Consider the following 22007-nt stretch of genomic DNA (forward strand, 5'->3'; position numbering starts at 1 on the left):
TTAGGTATAGAGAGGACTTAAAAATAAAATCTTAAGGAGCACCTGGATGGCTCAGTCAGTTGAGCATCCAACTTTGGCTCAGGTCATGATCTCAAGGTTCATGAGTTCGAGACCCTCATCAGGCCTGCAACTGTCAGCCCAGAGCCCACTTCAGATCCTCTGTCCCCCTCTCTCTAACCCTCCCCCACGCGCATGCTCTCTCTCTCTCCCTCTCAAAAATGAACATTTAAAAATAAATCTTAAAAAAAAAAAAAAAGACTGGGTGGCTCAGTGGGTTAGGTGTCTGACTCTTGACTTTGTAGAATCAGGTCATGATTCTACAATTCATGAGATTGAGCCCTGTGTTGTGCTTTCCGCAAGGGGCCTGCTTGGGATTCTCTTTCCCTCCCTCTCTCTACCTCTACCCCCATCAAAATAAATAAACTGTAAAAAAAAAAAAAAAAAAAAAAAAAAAAGAATTCCACTTGCTTCTATTTTAGGAGTTCTGGCCAGGGGCAAAACCTAACCAGTGCAAACCAACACAGACTTTTTTGGGAGTTCAGCCTTGATTAAAGGGTGCAGCAAAGTCGATCTAATCCTAGCATGTGACTGTGTGCTGGGGTGCAAGTGTGGACAACTGCCCTTCCTGCTGCTGCTGCTGGGAATGTGATTTTAAGAAAATGAGCAAGACTCACTGGGTCAGACACTAATCCAAGTTTATGATGCTGGTGAAAATCAGGGCGATAGTTACTGTCACAGAGTTCACTGCAAAATCAATGAACGAAGAAAAGAATTCTGCCATTGTCCATGGTCTATACCACAGGAACCTAGGTAAATTGGTCTCAGGAGTTAGCCAGATGTGGATTCAAATTCTGCTTCTGCCACTTACTGTGTCACTTTGACCAAATCAACTATTCTCTGGAAACCTCAACTTCCGCTTGTACAGTAAGGAACAAGAGTACCTTCTCATGGAACAGAGACTATTAAACGCGAAAATAAATAAAATACCCGCCACTAACCACACTTCTCCACCATGGCACTCAATGGGTGGTTGTTGTTACTAATCTTTACACTGGACAGTTTACTGTAAGGGATGTTTTACATAAACTTAGGAGGTAAACTCAGTGTTTCTTTCTTGAGATAAAATATTTCTAAATAGGAGTCTAACCCAAATTCTGTTCAATACTTCAATTCTTCCAGGAAAGAATTGTAAGTACTCTAGTTTCTTTTCTCCCCCTGGAGACTGCAAGGGTCGGAAAGGTTACAAACCCAGACTTCAATGCATTTTTTAAATCTCTTTCAGAGTCCTCAGACACCAGCCTGAGGGAGGCGGCTTTCTAACGGAAGAGGCTCACCGAGGGCACTGCTTCTGACATCTCTTCACAGTGAGTAAGTTTCCTTGCTATTTAAAAATTTAAGAACCACTGTTCCAGGACTCTAATGCATTGAAAATGTTCTCAATTGTTTCTGAAAGCTTTCTCTGCCTACTAGTTAATGACTCTAGAGCGAGCAAGAAGCATTTTCCCCCATATTCAGAAAAAAACAAGTCTTAGATCAAAAACAGATTTATGAGTGCTTGGATACCAAAAGACCTTGGTTTCCAAGCAAAGAATTTTAAGGAAAATAAAGCTTCTGAAATTACTTCCCAATTAATAATATAAAGGGTTGGTCTTCAAACCTGACCACCAGGAAGGATTTTTGACCCTGGATCCAGGCTGAAACCCTCAAATTCCTCAAAATCTTCAGATTTCTACTATAAACCTTCCCACCCTTTCACCATTTTGTAACACTCAAGCACGAAGAAATGAAAATGTACTTTCTCCTTTATTATCTTCCAAGGCCAATGGTGGTGAAGAGAGGAAAGAGAACTCATGCCTCAAAAACAGTAAATGAGGGAGGCCCGTGACAGGCCCATGCACCGAGCATGACCGCAGTGGCCGGCACGCACTGCTGGACAAGTTCATGCTCCAAACTTGAGCAGCTGAGCTGGAGGAGTGAAAAGTGAGAACCAGGGGCGCCTGGGTGGCTCAGTCGGTTAAGTATCCAACTTCGGCTCAGGTCAAGATCTCATGGTCTGAGTTCGAGCCCCATGTCGGGCTCTGTGCTGTCACTTCAGAGCCTAGAGCCTGCATTGGCTGCCTCTCTCTCTGCCCCTCCCCTACTCATGCTCTGTCTCTGTCTCTCAAAAAATAAACGTTTAAAAAAAAAAAAAAAGAACCAAAACAATCATATTCATAGCAAAATGGAGTAGAGTACATACATATTTTTTCATGGTTCAGGAAAGCACTTAGGAAGAAGTCACCAGAACCACAAAGGTCAACTTAAACATGCACTGAACACAGCCATACCTAGATGTCACACTGTTTCAGTCACACACAGCCTTCCCTTGCCCCACACCCTTCCACAGCCACCCTCTCATTTCTCGTTACCCTTCACAGCCAAGCTGCTGAGTCTCCACTCCCCATTCACCCAGCCTCAGTCTTCCCTGCCCTGGTCAACACCATCAACACCACCAGTGACCTACAAATTACATCTGCAGAAATGTCAAGGTTGTAAGTCAAGGAAAACCTGAAAAGCCATGTCAGAATGAAGACTAAAGACACAACTATGAAATGGGTTGGAAGCTTTCTCTATGAAGACCTTATTCCAACAATCAGCAGAATCTGAATGGGCCTCTAGGCGAAGGGCTAAATGGCACACAGAATACACAATGTATGTGCCATTCTTCCAACAACTATGTATTTGGGGAGGGCGGCGAGAGGGAGCTAGAGTAGGAGCTATTAGAAGACTGTCTTATTTAGAAGAGGGCCAAACTGGAACTTCACATCGCTTTCCAAGACACATGAGCGACTACATGCACAATTCTAGTGAAATTCTAGCATGGGTGGTAGGAGAAGCACTTTGCACAGTGTTTTTGTTACCCTGGTATAGATATAGCATCCAACTGAGATTCACAACAAGTGTTTTTCCTGGTAGAGTGAAAGAAAGGAAGTGGCCTAAAATCCTTTCCAAGCTAAAAAAAGTCACCCAAAAAGATAAACTATTTAAATTCAATCAAGAGCCCAAGAGTGAAATGAGAAAGAGTTGTGTATCCCTTTACTTAGAAACAATAGGCCATTGTTAATCTAGGGCTGAAATGGCTGTAAAACCAGGTCTGGGACAGTCTGAACTCTGTAAACGACTTAGGTAAAGCGAGTTGGAGAAAGGTCCTGTGTAGCAAGATCTTCTACTAAGATGGGCTGTCTTGGATGAACTGTTACACAGTAAATAATTCCATATGATTTTTTTTAAGAGAGAGCATGTGAGCTGGGGAGAGGGACAGAGGAAGAGAGAATCTCAAGCAGACTCCACACTTAGTGTGGAGCCTGAGGTGGGGCTTGATCCCAGAACCCTGGAATCACAACCTGAGCCAAAATCAAGAGTCAGACGCTCAATCAACTGAGCCACCCAGGTGCCCCTTAAACCCATTTTTTAATCCCTTAACTCCCCTTTGAGCCATGCTACAAAACTGCAGTCAGTGATTAACTGCATAAATTCCAAGTACTATTGATTCCTCCTTGACTGGATGGAGTCAGTAGGTTTTACTAAAGAGCAAATTTACAGTCAATTAGGCGGAGCAAGAAGAGTTATGAGTAGTCTTCCATGATCTTCCTATCACTGTTTAAGTTCCCCTCGACAGAAATCTACACAATGAGATCTCAATACAAAACAAAGCAAAAGCACTAATCAAGAAGGAAAAAAGAGGGGCACCGGGTTAGCTCAGTCAGTTAAACATCTGACTTTGGCTCAGATCATGATCTTGCCATTCTTGAGTTTGTGCCCCACACTGGGCTCGCTGCTATCAGCGAGGAGCCCACTTCAGATCCTCTGTCTCCCTCTCTCTCCCTGCCCTTCCCCTGCTCTCTCAAAAATAAATATTTAAAAAAAAAGGGGGGGGGAGATGCTTTCTAAACAAAAGTATAAGTTTAAAGTATTCAAAGGAGTCCAGTAGGCAATACAGTTAAGTATACCAAGGAATAATTAGACTGCAAAACATTCATAAAGTTACAAAAAAGGCGGGGAGGAGCACCTGGGTCCAACCCTTGATTTTGGCTCAGGTCTTGATCTCACAGTTCATGAGATCCCCACATTGGGCTCTGTGTGGACAGCCTGGAGCCTACTTGGGATTTTCTCTCTCCTCTCTCACCCTCCCCACCATTTGTGCACTTTCTCAAAATAAATAAACTTTAAAAGAGAGAGAGAGAGAGAGAGAGAGAGGGGGGCTGTGTACACCTCAGTATTTGCATTTTCCCATCTGGATCAGAGAGATGGGAAAAACAGGCCCACTCCACCCCAACCTGCCTGGCCCATCCCGTCCCATCCCAGAGGTCCTCAGAAGATTTAACACGCTAAGGCGAATTCACATTCCAGAAGCATTCACACAGAAAGGCATTCTATTTGTTAACAAAATCCATTCAGCAAATAACTAAGCCATTCATCTTTAGGTCTGTGAAACTGGGATGACACATAGGGCACATTTCTTATTTTTATTTCAACATTTAAAATATTCACAGATGGAGTATTGTATTCATTGACTCTCCATGGAAGATGTACCAAACAAAGCATACAGGTTATTCCACAATTACAAAATTACATATTTGTGACTATGTGAATGTTTACCCCTAGTCTTTATCTGGAAAATACCGCTTAAAAAAAGAAAAAAAAAAACTTTCAAGTTTTTCACTGGATTAATTTCCATAAAAAGTAAATAGCAAAGAATTTCAGGAGACACCAAAATATCAGCCAGTGTTTTTTTAAATTTTCAAACTTTTATAGTGCTCTTCTGACTTTTAAGTGTCAGGAACACCTAAGTAACACCCAATTCTTTCTCTTTTCCCCTCAATAGCCAAGCCAGGATGAACATACTTTTTTTCCTAAGTCTTTTCTCCTATGTAGAAATAGGTACATCACCACAGCAACTTGACTGGCTAATGAGGTAGGAGTATTCTTCAAAAGCATTTAAGAAGCAAAAGAGAATAATCAAATTATTAAGAGTTTTTCTTTTTTAGTGGTTTTCTTTAAAACACCAAGGGCATTGGAAATTGGTCAAATGCCACTCATACTTTAAAAGACAAAGAGGGAAAACCCCATTAGAAACACCCTGCTACAACTACACTCGGATCTGGCATCAATTAAATCCATTCTGGCATCACGAAGTAAGAAACTGCTGTCTCAAAATGCCAAGCTTTCTTCCTGGAAGAAACCTTACCAGGAAGAGAAGTTTAAACAGAAAACATCAGTCCCCTATCTTCTCTTTTCGGTACAGTTAATTGCTCTCTTCTTTTACACCCAGTTCTCATCGTTTCCTGCACCCAAAAAAAGACAAATAATGTCTGTGTATTGCATATCCAGTAGTAGATTTGAATGAATTTAGCAGTCAACCTATCAAATTCTGCCAGGGAAACTCTCCTTACATGAAGGTTTTAATGACCTAATGCTATACAGCTACAAAATGCCTAGGTAGTAGATTTCAGCACCACCTCTGTATCAGCAGATTGGTTCAAAATGCACACGGCACCCTGAATTCATACATACCTAGGAAATATACCCACTACTCCTTCAACTACACCGAAATCAAAGCTCTGTGTTCTAACTACCCTTTCTTGTATACATATCTAGGAATACTTTACAAATTCACCCAATTAAGTTAATAGAACACATTTATATTCCCAAATAAGGGGAAATTATCAATCAAGCGTGATTTGTCTAAAATACCATTTTGAAGACTTTTGGTACCTATTATTTGGATGCTAAAATACCAGAAGAGAGGATTTACTTCCCCAATTATGCACCTATTAGGGCTACTGCTAAAAACACTAAAAAATCATCTAAAAAATGTAAAAACAGACTTAGAACAGCTGCCAGAAAAAAAATTTAGTAACTGTATGTGTCCTGGCAGCTGGTTTTGAAATCAAGTCCTTGACAATTCTACTATAAAATGTTTTAGATGCAGTAATCAAAGTTGGTATAATAGTGCAACTCTCTGATATGGCAGTAAACCATTTAAGATTAGCTACCAAAAATATGTAATTTGTTAACAAGAATTTTTCATGTCTTTAAACGTTTCTTTTACCATTCCATTTAGAACTGTGTCCTATCAATGTGATCAAAATATCACGTGTTATCATTTAGTGTGAAGAGAATTCCTTCCTCTTCACTGCCACCTTCTTCAATTTCAGTTATAGCTCCTTTACATTCTTTACCTAAGGCACACCATGCCCTATTTATTGCTGCAAAGCCCCTGAAATTTGTGCCTCAATCTGGATCTGCTTCATCACTATGGTTCAGTGAAAATCACTTCAGAGTACCTGCTAAAACTTAACATTAAGTCTAGAACACTACTATCCGAGAGATAAAACTGCAAAAGAACCAAGCCTACTAAGAAAAGGCCAGTAAGAATATGCTCTATCTACTCTTTCCTCCAAAAACTGACCACATTACTACGACAGTAAAGCTCAGTGAGATCTCTGGCTATATATATACTCCATGTTACAAAATAAAATGTTAGGCCAATAAGCTTTCACAATTTTTATTAAATCCTAATCTAATATAACAGTATCTGATTTTATAGACATCATCCCATGGTGAACATGTTTAATAAGTGAAAGCAAATCAGACATCTAAGTCACTATTCTCTGCAGACTAAGCAGTAAGGTAACTACACAGAACGCTACAGGTAACGACATACACTTACTTGTTCAGTTTTCATACAAGCCATGTTTTTTTTTTATCAAACTATATCTCCTAATATTTAATACAGTAGAATTAGTGATTGTAGCTCTCATATAATATTTTAATTACAAGTACCTTATTGAGATAACTAACATTTTGACAGTTTCACTGACTTTCCAAATTAGAATATATTCAAGAAAAAGAGCAAAAAGTGAAATGAAAACTGAACATGACAAGTTAAGTTACTAAAGGAAAATGAAGTAAAAAAAGGGAAAGTGAAGTATCAACTGGGGTGGAAAAATACAACAAGTCTAGACATTGAGCTGGAAGAAAACAGATCAACTATGGATTTCACAAGTCAGAGTTTATAAATCCAATGCAATACAAATCCTTTTGAATGTAAAAGCCAAGTTGAAATTAACAGGTCTATAAACTGTTACTTTTGGCCTTAAACAGTACCAACTCCTTTGATCAAAAAAGGCCACAACAGTTAAGATTGTATTACTTGATTTTATTTTACACTAGGTGGCGGGCACAAAGCAATCCTCCTTAATAAAGTTGACAATTAGCTTCACTCAGAACATTTTTAATAATGCACATTAAAAAAAAAGTATTCATCTTACAAATTGTTCTGCAATCCAAATATACAATAGCTTGGAAAACAACGTTTAGAAAACAAAAGCCAATGTAAAAAGACAGATTAAAACAACTAGAACAGTACAGGTTTTATATGGCTCTGATTTTACAGTTTTCTTACTGCATCATCAATGTCAGAAATCTGTTCCTTCAGCTGGCTCCATTGCTCAGGATTTAAAGAAATACCTAAAACAAAGTTTTAAAAATTAAAAGTTGAAACTCTATTTATGCTTTCTTGATGATTTTCATACTTACAACTAAAATACTGCTTTATCAACAGCTGTCACTTTGAAAGGCACAATGGAACCATACTGAGAGTCAAATCTCTTAATTTGTTAATTACATATTCATCACAATTACCTGAACCAAGACCAGTCTTATATCTAGTTTTACTTCCAACACTGTATCCTGCACAATACTTACTATACCCCGTGAGAACAAATGATTTGAAGATGCACCTCACAAGCTAATCTGCTAGTTTGTAAACTAGCAGGCTAAGTGGCCAGGTCCAGATTTCATATGTGACACTCCATTTCTATATCCAGTTGGTTCCAACATTTGCTCAAATTTTTACAGGAACTCAAGGTGAATGACTTTGTGCTGAGTTATTCCAGAAACCTTCATTTCACTTTGGAAAAATTCCTGGGACGTGACCCATACAGAACTTCTCAGAATGTATGTACTGATTAAAAATGCATTCTGTAATCATGCTGTCAGGGTTCTATCACTGCCTCCCAATCACTAATGTCACCTTAGAAAACTGTCATTACCTCTGAGCCTTGGTCTCACCAGTAAAATGGTTATTTACACCTCAAAGGGGTGTTGAGAACCAATACATTAGTTAATCTGAATAAAAAGCTAAGTGTATCACATGACACATAAGTAAACACTTAAAATGTTAGTTAATAACATGTCTTTTCTATTTAAGATGTAAGACTATAAACAGAAAGTATTTTGAACTTGGAACTTCCAATGTTCTAATACCTGACCCATGTAAATAGAGAAATAAACTAGAATTGGAAGAATGAGTGTATTTTTCAGAAAACTGCTGGGAGGCCATGAAATTGTGAGAGGAAGGCAGAAGAACATAATGCATCAACACCTTGGAAAGACTTTAAGCTGATCAAATTATTTTAGTAAATGTTTGCAGAAACAAGAAATGTGGCATTGCCCACAATGAAACAACCTGAATGAGCCAGAAACGACCTGAACAAGAAAATGTTAAAGGGTATGAAAACAAACGTTAGGTTTAGTAAACCCAAAACCCACATGAAGCAAACAAGCAGTACCTTCAAAATCACAAACAGGCAGAGTAGAAGATAAAGAGGCCTTTTATTATTAGCTAAGGATCAACCTAAAGCAGCTAACTACCCAAATATAGGAATTTATGCTAATCCATATAAATGTTCTCTAGCTATAAATCTGGTGAAAAAATCCAGTATGCTTCTATGATGCTGATATGCTTGGGATGGGATGCAACATAAATGGAAAGAGGACAAAGACCCAGTAAAAGGATCCCACCCACCACCCCCCCCCCCGCCCCGTTAAAGAATATCCTTTAGAAGATGAACCAAAAGGAAACACTATAAACCAGAATTTTTCATTCCAATTTTTACAACTTCTCAGATAGTGCCTACTACTTAAGAATTCAGATAAACTTTTTTTTTTTTTTAAAGTTACACCCAAGCAGGGGCACATGGGCGGCTCAGTTGGTTAAGCATCCAACTTCACAGGTCATGATCTTGCAGTTTGAGAGTTCGAGCCCCGCATCAGGCTCTCTGCTGTCAGCACGGATCCTATTTTGGATCCTCTGTCTCCCTCTCTCTCTGCCCCTCCTCCACTCAAAAATAAACAAACATTAAAAAAAAAAAAAAATAGCCAAACAAATTAGCAGCCAAATGAAATGATATTAGGGGTATTCTTTCTTCTGGGTTTTATTCCAACAATTATTTAAGACAGGTGACTGAAGGAAGTGTCATGTCCAAAAAGACTACAGAACACTCAACTGAATGAAGATCCTCCCAATGCACTGCCAAACATTATTTCAATTTCAAGTAAGATACGTTACTTAGATAATTTTTAGTTCAGTCCTAATATCAGGACCAAATTCAGGAAATTAAATCTCACCTTTTCTTCCTGGTTTCATTTCACCTTCCGGATCCATCCAATATTCTCTAATATCAATTAGGACTTTCCCTTTAAAGTCTCGAACACTGACATACCTCATTTTCCCAATCTGCCAAAGAAAAAAAAACATAGAAAGGTATTCAAGAGTGATGTCCATATTTATATTTACTACTATTCTGAATATCGAAACTACAACCAAAGGAAATGTCACTCAAAAAATCTTTCTTAAAAAGACGGAATTAAATGAAGCACATCTGACCCTTCCAATCATTTTCACATTAAAGGAATCATTAGTAAAACAGAGGAACACTATGGAAAATGGTATGGAGATGCCTCAAAAAAATTAAAAACAGAACTAATACATGATCTAGCAATGATCTAGGAGCCACACTTCTGGGTATGTACCTAAAAGAAATAAAAGCAAGGTCTTGAGAAGATATTTATTTGTACCCCCATGTTTGCAGCAGCATTACTCACAGCACCCCAAAGATGGAAGCAACCTAAATGTTGACATAAACAAAATGTGTTATATACATACAATGGAGTATTAGCCTTAAAAAAAGGAAATCCTAGGGGCACCTGGGTGGCTCAGTCAGTTAAGTGTCTGACTCTTGATTTCGACTCAGGTCATGATCTCGTGGTTCGTGGGATCAAGCCCTACATCAAGCTCCACGCTGACAGCACGGAGCCTGCTTGGGATTCTCTCTCCCTCCCTCTCTCTCTCTCTCTCTCTCTCTCTCTCTCTCAAAATAAATAGACAAACATTAAAAAAAAAAATTTTCTCTCCCTCTGCCCCTCCCTGCTCACACTCTCATAAATAAATAAATAAATAAACAAACAGGAAATCACATGCTACAACACGGATGAACCTTGCTGACATACGCTAAGTGAAAGAAACCACTCATAGAAAGATACATACTATATGATTCCACTTTTAAGAAATGCCTAGACTAGTCAGATTCAGAGAGACAAAAAGTAGAATGGTGGTTATCAGGGCCTGGGGAGGGGGTAAAGGGGAGTTGTTATTTAAGTTTTGCAAAATGAAAAGTTCTGGAGATCTGTTTCACAATAATATAAACATACTTAACACTACTGTATGCTTAAAAATGGTTAAAATGGCAAATTCCATGTAAAGTGTTTTTTTATTTTTACCACAATAAAAATCATTAGAAAGCAAAGTTTTGCAGTACAAACTACAACCAGTAGGAATCCATAGACTCCAACAGCAATACACCATTCTAAAAGTCCAGAGATCCGGTCAATAGTAACATGAGAAAGCTTTTCCTTTTAGACACTCATTTCAAATAACATCTTTAATATACTTCACCCATAGTCTCAAAGTAAGAACTTAAAACTACCCACAGAAAACTATTTTTCAAAAACCTTACACTGTGCTTAACAAACTACAAAGGAAAACAATTTACTCAACAAAGTGTCTGTAAGCACTTTCCAGGATGTCTTATACTGCTGTAATATACTATCTAGCACTTAAACTAAGAAGTCACACTTTCTGATCAAAACTTTTAACACCTGCCCATCTCTTACTCATTCTGAAACTACTCTTCAGGCTTACTGACTAAAAACCAGCTATGATTTTTGTGCTTACATCAACATCTAAAGATCTGGGGTTCGGTTATGCTCCTTTCCCTTCGAACCAGGGCCCCTTGATTATTAGATAATCCTTTTCACGGGGATACAAGTTATTACTGTAGTAGAATCACAGCTGTGCTGAGCCAGTACATATTAATGGCTTCCATCTTGCCTGTGTCCTTTTAGACTGCTTTTTCTGGTCTCAGCTAGGTCTTGTGCATTTTCCTTTAGTTTTCCATTTTCAAGTTAAGTTTCTTGTCCTGCTGGTATACCCCTAATTCCAGGGTATGCCCCATGCTTTATGGAGAAATGAAGTTCACTGGGTACGGGTTAAGTGCCTTCAAATCTTTCTTCTCTGTACTCACATCATTATCAGTTAACTTTCTTTACTTTTTCTATCCCGTTTCTTTCATACACGTTCTTTCCCATTTCACTGGCTTCATACCTACCATTTCTTAACATGCTCATTCCCCTCTTCTAGAAAACATTTTCCCTAACCTGCATTTTGTAAACTTTCTCCGTGTTTCCCTCTTCCATTTATTGCTAAATTTTGAAAGGAGAGGAATACTGTTTCTACTAATTTTTTAAAAAAAAAATTTTTTTTTCAACGTTTATTTATTTTTTGGGGGACAGAGAGAGACAGAGCATGAACGGGGGAGGGGCAGAGAGAGAGGGAGACACAGAATCGGAAACAGGCTCCAGGCACTGAGCCATCAGCCCAGAGCCTGACGAGGGACTCGAACTCACGGACCGCGAGATCGTGACCTGGCTGAAGTCGGACGCTCAACTGACTGCACCACCCAGGTGCCCCTGTTTCTACTAATTAAATCCCCACTGCCTACACTAAATTAGTCACCAGTGATCTTATGGTCACTTTTAATGGCTTATTTTTTAATCAGTCTTCTTGAAACCCCCTAGTGCCTATCATACTGGGCTCTTAGTAAACTGTTTTAATGGATAAATTAGATAAGGCCAGAATAATTCTCATAGTGGAACTGTTCATTGGGACTTACAATACTGATTTAATAACTCTAAGAATATCTCCATGGGGGGGAGAAATTAGTTCAACCTCTATCTCACACCATACACAGAAAAACTAAACTAATTCTACATGGATCATAGACCTAAACCTGAAGGTTAAAACTATAAAAATTCTAGGAAAAAAAAATTTTCAAATAAAATATTAATAAAATTGTCAAACCATTATTATAAGTAAAAATGAAGTTCTCATTTTATATTTATATAACCAATGTACTCTACTGTGTTCTTAAGCCAATTAAAATTCAGTATTATCACCAAAATATTTTTCTATGGCCAAATTACCATTTCAAAGAAAAACCTATAACAGCAACAAAATTAAAGATTATCTTGTAGAATGCCTGTCACTACTAAGGTCTGTGAAAAGTCACTTTGAAAATAAAATATATAGTTCCTCCTAGAGAAACCAAGAGGCGCTTTCAAAAGAGTGAGGAATCTTACAGCTTTATGAGGCTCAGGAAGCTTTCCAAATGAGGTTTTAAAAACTGAACCCACTTTTTTTGATGAGATAACCACCCCCTAAAAATAGATGTGGTTTTCCCCAAACTGCTCTAACATAATAAAATCTCTAAATGTGGATCCTGTTTCTTCAATAGACAAGATAAAATCCATTAAAATGCTACAGATGTTTTCATTACACAGACAAAGGCAGGCAAACGGTAAACAAGAACTAATCAGAGAAAGTCCAAGATAGATAGTTGCCCAAATCCTCGAAAGTTTTTACCTCTATTGCAAACATTAAGTTAAAATATTCCAATGCAGCACTTCATTCTCCACAAGAAGAAAGTCCATTCTCTACAAGAAGGTCTATGAAAGGACGGGATGCTTCTCTTGCAGATTCCACATTTCATTCTGACCCTTAAGGAAACTTCCCACAGCACTTAGAATAAAACTCAAAGAGTGCAAGACCTGGTCCCTCACCCTCGTTACCAACCAGATCATCTACATTCTCAACCAGGTTTCCTAGGCTCCAGCCACAAAATATTTGCACAAGCCTCTCTACTTTAGAAAGGATTCCCTCTCTCGTATATTTCATGACTGGCTCCTCCTTTATGTCTTAAGCTTCAAATGTCACTTCTTTAGAGAGAGATTCCCAGAGCACCTTCTCTCTCATAATAACCTACCCTTTTATTTCTCAGCCCTTAACATAACTTATATGTATACATATACATATATATGTATGTTTATTAGTATAATATTTATCCCTATAAATTCCACAAAACCAGAGACCATGTCTACTGGGACCATTACTGCTTACCCAGAACTTAGCAAGGCCTGATGTACAGGAGGCATTCAAAAAAACAAACAAAAAAACAGCATTCAAACTTAAAGAAATGAGGGCCCTTTCATAATTCTTCCTTGCATATACTGACTTATGTTCTCTATCAAAGTAGTCTGCTCCCCTAAGCTATAAGCAAGTCAGAAGACTAAAACTTATAACTAATCCATCTGCATTTTGTCTAAATTTTTAATATTTTTTAACAAAAAATGTGTACATTTAAGGTGTACCACATGAAGATGTGATCTATTCATAGTGAAATGATTACTAGTCAAGATAATTAACATATCATTTCAGTTACCATTTTCTGTGTGATCAGTGCACCTGAAATCTCTTTTAGCATATTCCATATTCAATACAGTAGTAAGTATAACCATCATGTGTCTATTTTCATCCACACACATAACTAGGCAAAAAGTGAGTAAAAATATCCAACTTCTATTTTCCTATTCTAACCTTAATCCTGGCACTGTCTTTCAAGGCCATCAGTAGATTCAAAATATATACCTATTTTACCTGTAAAGAACTTATCAAAGTCAACACCCAAACAATAAATAATCCAGTGAAGCAATGGGCAGAAGACATGAATAGACATTTCTCCAAAGAAGATCCAGATGGCTAACAGACACATGCAAAGATGCTCCACATCACTCATCATCAGGGAAATACAAATCAAAACCACAATGAGATACCACCTCACACCGGTCAGAATGGCTAAAATGAACAACTCAAGGATGCCTGGGTGGCTCAGTTGGTTAAGTGTTCGACTCTTGGTTTCAGCTTGGGTCATGACCTCACAGGTTCATGAGATCAAGCCCTGCATTCAAACTGCTTCCTAAATGTGCAGTTCTCAATCTGTTTCTGAATGCCTACAACTTTAAAATCTTTTTTTTTTTCAATGTTTATTTTGGGGGGGGGGGGGGAGAGAGAGAGAGAGAGAGAGAGAGAGAGAGAGAATGAATCTGAAGCAGGCTCCAGGCTCTGAACTGTCAGCACAGACACGGGGCTCAAACTCATGAACTGTGAGATCATGACCTGAGCTGAAGTCAGACGCTTAACCAACTGAGCCACCCAGGAGCCCCTGGATGTCCATAATTTTAAATTCATTGTTTTACACTTAGCCAAACCACAAGTTTCTAGACTTTAACAATAATCTAGCAGCATATAAATTACTTTCATTTCTACAAACTTGCTCTTACATTTCAACGAATAGAAGATGATTATAAGAAACATTAAAAATTATTATGCAGGATTATAGTACTTTCAACATTCATCAGATCAAGCCAGATAATAATTCCTCTGGATCTAAGGAAATTACCTGAAACATGTTATCATCTCTGCTGCTGCTACTCTGCTTAGAGGATGACAGGGCTCTTGAAGTCTCACCGGTCTTTTGCTTCTTTACAGGTTTTTCTGGAGTAACCTGCTTTTTCCGCTTTAACTTGAAAGAAAAACAAGAATAATGGTTAAAATCTGCATACATAAGAATAAAACACATTTCAGGTTCAAACACTTCCTGACTCCTTAGGACTTAAAGGATCAGAGGAATCCTAAAAACACACACAGGCAAGTTTCACTTGACAAGAGAACTATGGAATTAACCTAATATCTAACACAGTGTCTTCAAAATGTGTTCCCAAGAGCCCAAAAGTCACTTCAGGCATCAAAGAGGTAATAACCAGAGACACAACTCTTTAATAGACCAGATATGCACATCAGATTTCTCTGGGAAGAAAAAAAATGGGGGGGGTCTGCTGCTTTTGAATAAACTTTTAGAAACCACAAGTCTATTAAAGTTAGTCAGCTACTAATTTTTTTTACAAAGAAAATATATTAATTCGTAAAAATACAACCAACTTATTCCAATCTAGGATATGTTATTCATGCGCTGCCTATTCCAAAAGGGACTTAAATTGACTTTGAAAATTATGAGTACATGTAGCACCTGGGTAGCTCAGTCAGTTAAAGCATCTGACTCTTGATTTCAGCTCAGGCCATGATCTCACATTTCATGGGATCGAGCCCCGAGACGGGTTCCACGCAGAGCATGGAGCCTGCTCGGGATTCTCTCTCTCCCTCTCTCTGCCCCTCCCCTGCTCATGCACATATGTGCGCACTCTCTCTCTCAAAATAAACAAATAAATAAACTTTTAAAAAAAGAAAGAAAAATTTATGAGTACACAAACCTAAGAAAGCTATTTCGTACTGAGCATTAGAAGTCAACAATTCAAGAACTTCCTCATCAGAAAAAAAAAAAAAAATCACCAAAGGTGGACAGCAATGTGCTTAGACTACTATTCAAAATCAAAACAACGTTTTAAATTAAACAGCATTATTGTAAAAACTTTTTATATAGCCTGGTTCTTAAAATGAGCTAACGCCTATGAAAACTAGTGGAGTTCCCAACCTAAACAGGAGAGGGCAGTCGTGTTCCTTTTGGTGGAAAGTACAAACTGACGTGTTGTCTTACTAAATTAGATGAAACTAGATAAAATATAATGTACGTATGCATATAACTGAAAAAGTGAATGCATTTAATTTTTTTTAAGTTTATTTCTAAGAGAGCATGAGCGGGAAGGAGCAGAGAGAGATGGAGACACAGAATCTGAAGCAGGCTCCAGGCTCTGAGCGGTCAGCACAGAGCACGACCAACGGCTCGAACCCTACGAGATCACAACCTGAGCTGAAGTCGGACACTCAACCAAGGCACCCAGGTGCCCCAAAAGTGAATGTATTTAATTTAAGTGCTTACAGGATTAAGAATACTATTTGGGACAAATGGCAAAAATCAATTCAGCTCAATAAGCAGAAAGTGATTATTCTTTGTATCAGGGTCTGGATACTCCCCAGGGATTGGCACATGGCCGGCACATAAACACTCAATAAAAATTTGCTAAATGAACATAATCAAATGCCATACCAAATGCAAATAAGAATTTAAGACATATTTCCTTCTGCAGTACAGCTATGTATGCTCTTTGAGGCTTCATTTCAAGCTTTACATGATATATTCTTTATTTCCCTAAAGATCCATCTTCTCCAAGATTCTCCCATAAGCTCTTTTAACTAACACTGTCAACTAAACTCAGAGACATAATTATGTAAGCTTCTAGGAAATAAAAAGTTCTGCATGGAAGGAAGCTCGGACTACAATGTGAGCTGCTCAGGTAAGCAGAATGCACAGCTTCCAGCACAGGTGTCAACTAATGTAGAAAAAGCCTGTTGTCAAAATGGGTTATTTCACGTTAGCTTTGCTGGGTGTTGATTTCACTAAAAGGAGGAGACCAGAGTAAATAACATTCTAACTTAACATGTACCAAGCCTACATTTGAAGTAATCCTAGTGGGCTGGATAAACATCAGTGGCCAAGGACACTGCCAAAATTGACACCTGCATTCAGAGTTCAGGTAATTTAGTTCAACTACAACACACAATACCTACAGATTAGGCAGATTTCCAAATAAAGCAAATAGCGGCTTTGGCCTATTTCTAATGCTATTCCCCCTAGGGAATAAGGTGGTAGTTCTGCAGAGTTAGTGTTCCTAGAAGTCCTCAGTGGGAGACTTGTTCAGGTCCAAAGACTTGCTCAAGTCTGATTTAGGGGCCAGGAGTGTGCATGAACAAGTACCCTAGGCACTTTGGTCAAGTGGTCCCAGAACCATTTGCACTTTCAGAAACACCCGTCCAAGCTCTCTTTTTACCATTCTGATATGCTTTGCTGTCCTTTAGAACTGGATGTGGGCAATACTGCTGAATTAAGTATCACAGAAATGACTTGCATTAATAGTCACCTTTTTGTCAACCTCACTGTCAGAATCACTGCCGGAAGAGCTTGAAGAAACAAGTTCCTTTGACTTAGGCATTCTGCAAGACAAATACATTATATAATTAACAAATTATTCGATTACCTCCAGCTTAATCTCTCCCAAGCAAAAATTTAAGAAGTTCCATGGTTCTATCGTTTTGTGGTACTGGAATTGTGACACGAAGCACAATGCTACAAGTTATACTCTTAATCTATGCTCTTCTGAGTTGAAAATAACACCAAGAACCCAGCAAGGAGAAAGAAGTAAAATGTCACACACCTCTCATACTCCTACACCTCTTTCTCAAAGCCATTGGGTCTTTTTATACTGCATTTTAGAGAGGTTAGAAGTTTATGGGTAGGAAAAATTGCAAGAAGGCAGGTGACAGCAATCTGCTAAAACCAGGAAGTAGGAATATCCTCAATACTGCTTTGTATTTCTCACTCATAAGATCTAACGGAATTATCCACCCAACATGGAGAAGAGCTGCACTATACAGATGTCAATAGCTAATTCACTCTCCAGTATAATCCTATTTTTTCACATTTTGTGTATGTCCTTCATGCTCTTTGGCTTTTTGACCATGCCATCAAAATAACAAGCACCTATTCAGAGTTCACAAAGTTATACGTAATTTTTACAATTCATTACATTTTACACTGATTTTTTTCTCTGGAATATAACTAAATTCTGAAGAATCTGCTTATGGGAGGGGCAACACCTTTTCTCAAATTCCTACTATGGCCCTAGTTCCCCAGAGGTACATACATAGGCCAATCCCTTGCTTTCAAGTGGAGGTTTACTGAGCACAGCCAGACAGAGGGCCTTGTTTCTCTACTTTTGCAGTGATTAAAAAAAAAAAAGAAAGAAAAGAAAAAAAAGCTAAAGCCCAAATTTCAAGGAATTCCAAGGCATGCTGTACTTCTTTTCAAGGCACTTTATAAAACCAAGTGGTAAACCACTTATTAAAAAATCTTTTGCTTTCTGTCCAAAAAGGATGGGTCCTATTAATTTTTGTATAACCTAAAGGCCCCAATATATACAACAAAGTCTGTTAAATGTTGAATAAAGGAAAAAAGACCTCATTTTCTCCTCAAAATATCATAATCTAGCTCTCTAGACTAAACCTGTCTCTACACTGACATTGAATGTATTCCACAATAGGAGGTCAAGGTAAAAGAAGTGGGCCATCCATTCCAATTCTAGCCACTAATTTCAAAAAGCTCAAACATACCCAACCAGCCATGTTGATTTTAACTGGTAATTTCCTGATGAGAAGAGTAAACTCAGGTGGAACCAACAATGTTCTGAACCATGTTTTATGTACTAATCCTGTTACTGCCTCCATTTTACATCCTAAACTCCAAAATCAATTTAAGTTTTTTTTATGCTAGCAGCTAATAATGCCAAGAAACATTTTTTTAAAGGTAATTAAATTGAACATAACCTATTTTTTCACTTTGAAATAATCAAGCATAACTATACGGTCTACTAATAAAAGCTGCGGGGGGGGGAGGGGAGGGCTAAGATCATTTCAAAGAATGACCTCGTAATTAATCCAAATTAGAAGCCCATTCAACAAAAAAACAAGATAATGGTAACTAAGGCCACTTTGAACTTTTGACAAAATGTATTTTTACTTAAAAAAAAGGCAGGCTAGTAATTCAGGCAGGTGGTATTAAAATGCTAGTGTAGAATATATACAAAACGCAACTGAAAAAACGAATCTTCATTCTCTGATGATGGCGTGGAGGACTAGAAAAGACGAGGTGAAAATAAACGTAGACTAAAAGGCACACGAATTCGGTACTACACGAGGGTGATGAGCACCAACATGGGGAAAGGGGGTTGCGCGACACCAGGAAACTGCTGGAACCCTGGGGCTGGCAACGGCTGGGGCGGGGGGGAGACAGGTTGGTCGGAGGGGGCGTGGGAGGCGGCGAAGTGCGGAGGAGACCGTATGGGAAGAGGAGGGACTTGCACCAAGCGCCATTTTCTTCTCTCGAAGCATTACCTACCCCCAACATACCAGCCGTCCTTCCCCCGCAGCCCTCCTCCGACGGGGTCCGCTCTCTCCCTCCCCTAGACAGCCCCCCCACCCTGGGAGTCACGGTGAGAGCCCCAGCAAAGCCTTGAGGAAAAGCAGGCTCCGCACGCGCCCCCGCTGTGGCCCGGGCCGCCGCTGCATTGTCCCGGGGGCGCCTCGGCCCCCTCCCCAAAGCTCCCCGCCCCCCGCCCGGCCGCACCCCGCCGCCCGGGGCCGCAGCTCTCGCCGCGCCCGAGCCATTCCCGAGAGCCAGCTTCTGGCGCGGAATGGCCTACAGCGCATGGGGCGCAGGGTCGGCGAAGGAGGAGGTCCAGGGAGGCCAAGGCGGGGAAAGGGGAGGTCTGGCAGCGCCGCCATTTCCCGCGGCCGTCGCCGGCGAGCGGTGTAGAGGCCGCAAACGGCTCGCGGCCCCGCCGGGAGGGTGGGGATCGGCCGGGCAGGGGCTCGAAGGGTGGGGGCGGGGCCCCCAACACTCACGCTCCGCTCTTCCAGCCGAACAGCTCTCTGCTCGCTCGCTTGCAACTGACAGAGAACCGGAAGTGACGAAAGCGAGGAGCTGCCGGCCCCGCCCCTCTGGGACTGCGCACACGTGATGGGGCGTGGCTTCCTCGCCGAAACCAACAGCGAGACCCTTTCCAGGGCCTTAAAGGGACCGTCCTCGTGCTGAGCCAGTGCCTTGAAAGTGAAATGCAGCGGAGATTGAGCCTGACCTGTGAGTGTGAATGAGGGCACGAATAAAACACGAATGACAACCATCGAACTTTGCCCTTAATTCCATAAGTGTTTCTTGTACTAAAGTGAAGTGTCCATACTGAATAAGCCCATTTTCCCAGAAATGGTCATTACCCCACCCCCCCCACCTTCCGCAGTTTTTGGCTGGTAAAATCCAAAGGAAGGAAACCAAAGTGTCACACATTTAATTCTGGAAAGTGCAAGAAATCTTTACAGAAGTCCTTGGCCACCCTTATCCTTAAACTGAAGTCTTGGAGGTAGTTCACGAAGACAGGAGAAATCCATACTACAAGCAGGAACATGGCCAATAGATTTACAGTTAATAAATGCCTGCTATAGCCAAGAATATATATAGGGGTGCCTGGGTGGCTCAGTTGGTTAAGAGCCTGACTCATGATTTCAGATCAGGTCATGATCTCACAGTTGATGAGTTCCAGCCCCCGTTGGGCTCAGCGCTGACAGTGTGGAGCCTGCTTGGGATTCTGTGTCTCCTCTCCCTCTGCTCCTCCCTTGCTCAAGCACGCGCTCTCTCTCTCTTTCTCTCTCTCTCTATCAAAAATAAACTTAAAAAAAAGAATATATATATAAAGTTTTATTTATCCAACACACATTTATCAAGCACCCACTATGTGTCAGCCACTGCATGAGGCACTTTGCATATATTACTCATCTCAACTTTCCAAAGTAGGAATTATTATTCTCTCAATTTTATAATGAAGAAACCCAGGGTCAACAAGGTTGAATAAGCTGCTAGAGGTTATATAGGGAGTGAGTCATGATTCAAACCCTGCACTGTCTGACTCACATTGCTGCCGACTGAGAGAGTGCAAGAGTTCTTACCCTCTCCTAATCATGCAGTGTCAGGCTAGATGACCACTTTTTAAAAAATGAAACACTTACTGTACAATTCCTTTTACATGATGTTCCAAAAAAGGCAAAAATAATCTATGGGGATCTAGGTCAGTAACCCTTGGGGAATATCACTTGGGAGCAAGTATAAAGGAATCTGCTAGGATGATGAATATATCTTGGTCTGGGTGGCAGTTACACAGGTGTACATAGATGTAAAATTTCACAGTATATAAGATACACTTCAATGAGAAAGTTGAAAAAGTAAGAAATATTTAAATTAATTTGTAAAAAAATGAAAGGTACTCAATAACTACTGTCCCAGCATGGTCTCTTGCTAGCCTAGAGTTTGCACACCTAGAGGAAGTTTGGGGAGCTCCCCCACCAGCACTATGGCCAGCTGGCCAAAGTTTCCCTGTGGCCAACAGTGCCCTAGAGCATTGTCAGGGTATCTGGTTGTACTGAGCTCATATACTGGGGTAACTAGAGGATCACTGGGCTGCCCAGGCCCTGAAAGCCATGGATGTGGCTCTCCCTGGAACTCTGGTGTCAGCTGAGGATGGATAGAGTTCAGGACACTGTTTGTAGTCATCTGACTCACAACCTCCCCTCCTCCTCCTCCAAGATAAAAAGAGTTACAACTCTGTTTACTCAAAGAGAATTCGCCAGGAATTCGCCAGGAATTCAGGAATTAATAGGATTGATAGGGCCTGTGTAAATACATGAAGCAGACAATAAACAAGCAAAAAATGAAATACAGATGATAATTTTAGATAAGCACTATGAAAACTAGAAGAAAAACAGGATGATGCCATAGAGGATATTGGGTGAGATTAATTTAGATATGATAAGGATGAAATGGGACTATTTGGACAGGAACCTGAAAGAAAAGGGGCAGCTGGGCTAAAATGTTGGTGCTGGGAGTTTCAAACAGAGCAGAGGCTCTAAGGTGAGTCTGAATATCAAGAAGTTCTCAGGTGCCTGGGTGGCTCAGTAGGTTATGCGGGTAGGCATTAGCTCAGGTCATGATTTCCACCATCTGCCCGGCATTGGGCTCTGCTGACAGCTTGGAACCTGGAGTCTCTGCCTCTCCCCGCTTGCTCTCTCTCTCTCAAAAATAAATAAACATTTAAAAAAAATTTTTTTTAAAGATCAAAAAGTTCTCTCGATGTAGAAACCCATCAGAGAGCAGGGACTACCACATGTGTGGCCC

At 39.9% G+C, this 22007-nt stretch overlaps 1 protein-coding gene across 2 annotated transcripts; it reads right to left on the reverse strand.

Moving 5' to 3' along the window:
• Positions 1 to 7180: 7180 nt before the first annotated feature.
• On the reverse strand, positions 7181 to 19773 carry SUB1 (SUB1 regulator of transcription). Of its 2 annotated transcripts, none has more exons than XM_047093684.1 (5): positions 19691 to 19773; positions 17152 to 17224; positions 14679 to 14801; positions 9454 to 9562; positions 7181 to 7512 (listed from the first exon to the last, which is right to left on the reverse strand). In XM_047093684.1, exons 2-5 carry the CDS (start codon positions 17221 to 17223, stop codon positions 7433 to 7435), a joined length of 384 nt encoding a protein of 127 aa, XP_046949640.1. In that variant the 5' UTR covers position 17224; positions 19691 to 19773; the 3' UTR covers positions 7181 to 7432. The 2 variants fall into 2 exon arrangements, with proteins under 2 accessions (XP_046949640.1, XP_046949649.1); XM_047093693.1 differs by lacking the exon at positions 19691 to 19773 and adding an exon at positions 19489 to 19635.
• Between the last annotated feature and the right edge of the window lie 2234 nt (positions 19774 to 22007).

This window comes from Lynx rufus, unplaced genomic scaffold (assembly GCF_022079265.1).
Source record: "Lynx rufus isolate CCGP_SWC_20201006 ecotype Redwood Valley unplaced genomic scaffold, mLynRuf1.p SCAF_1, whole genome shotgun sequence".
Lineage (NCBI taxonomy): Eukaryota > Metazoa > Chordata > Mammalia > Carnivora > Felidae > Lynx > Lynx rufus.

Coding starts and splice junctions, on each gene's coding strand:
- SUB1 (XM_047093684.1), bottom strand. CDS start 17,223: ATGCCTAAGTCAAAGGAACTTGTTTCTTCAAGCTCTTCCGGCAGTGAT. Junction 14,802..17,151: donor ACAGTGAGGTTGACAAAAAG/GTGACTATTAAT, acceptor TTTTCTTTCAAG/TTAAAGCGGAAAAAGCAGGT. Junction 7,513..9,453: donor AATGAAACCAGGAAGAAAAG/GTGAGATTTAAT, acceptor ACTTTGTTTTAG/GTATTTCTTTAAATCCTGAG.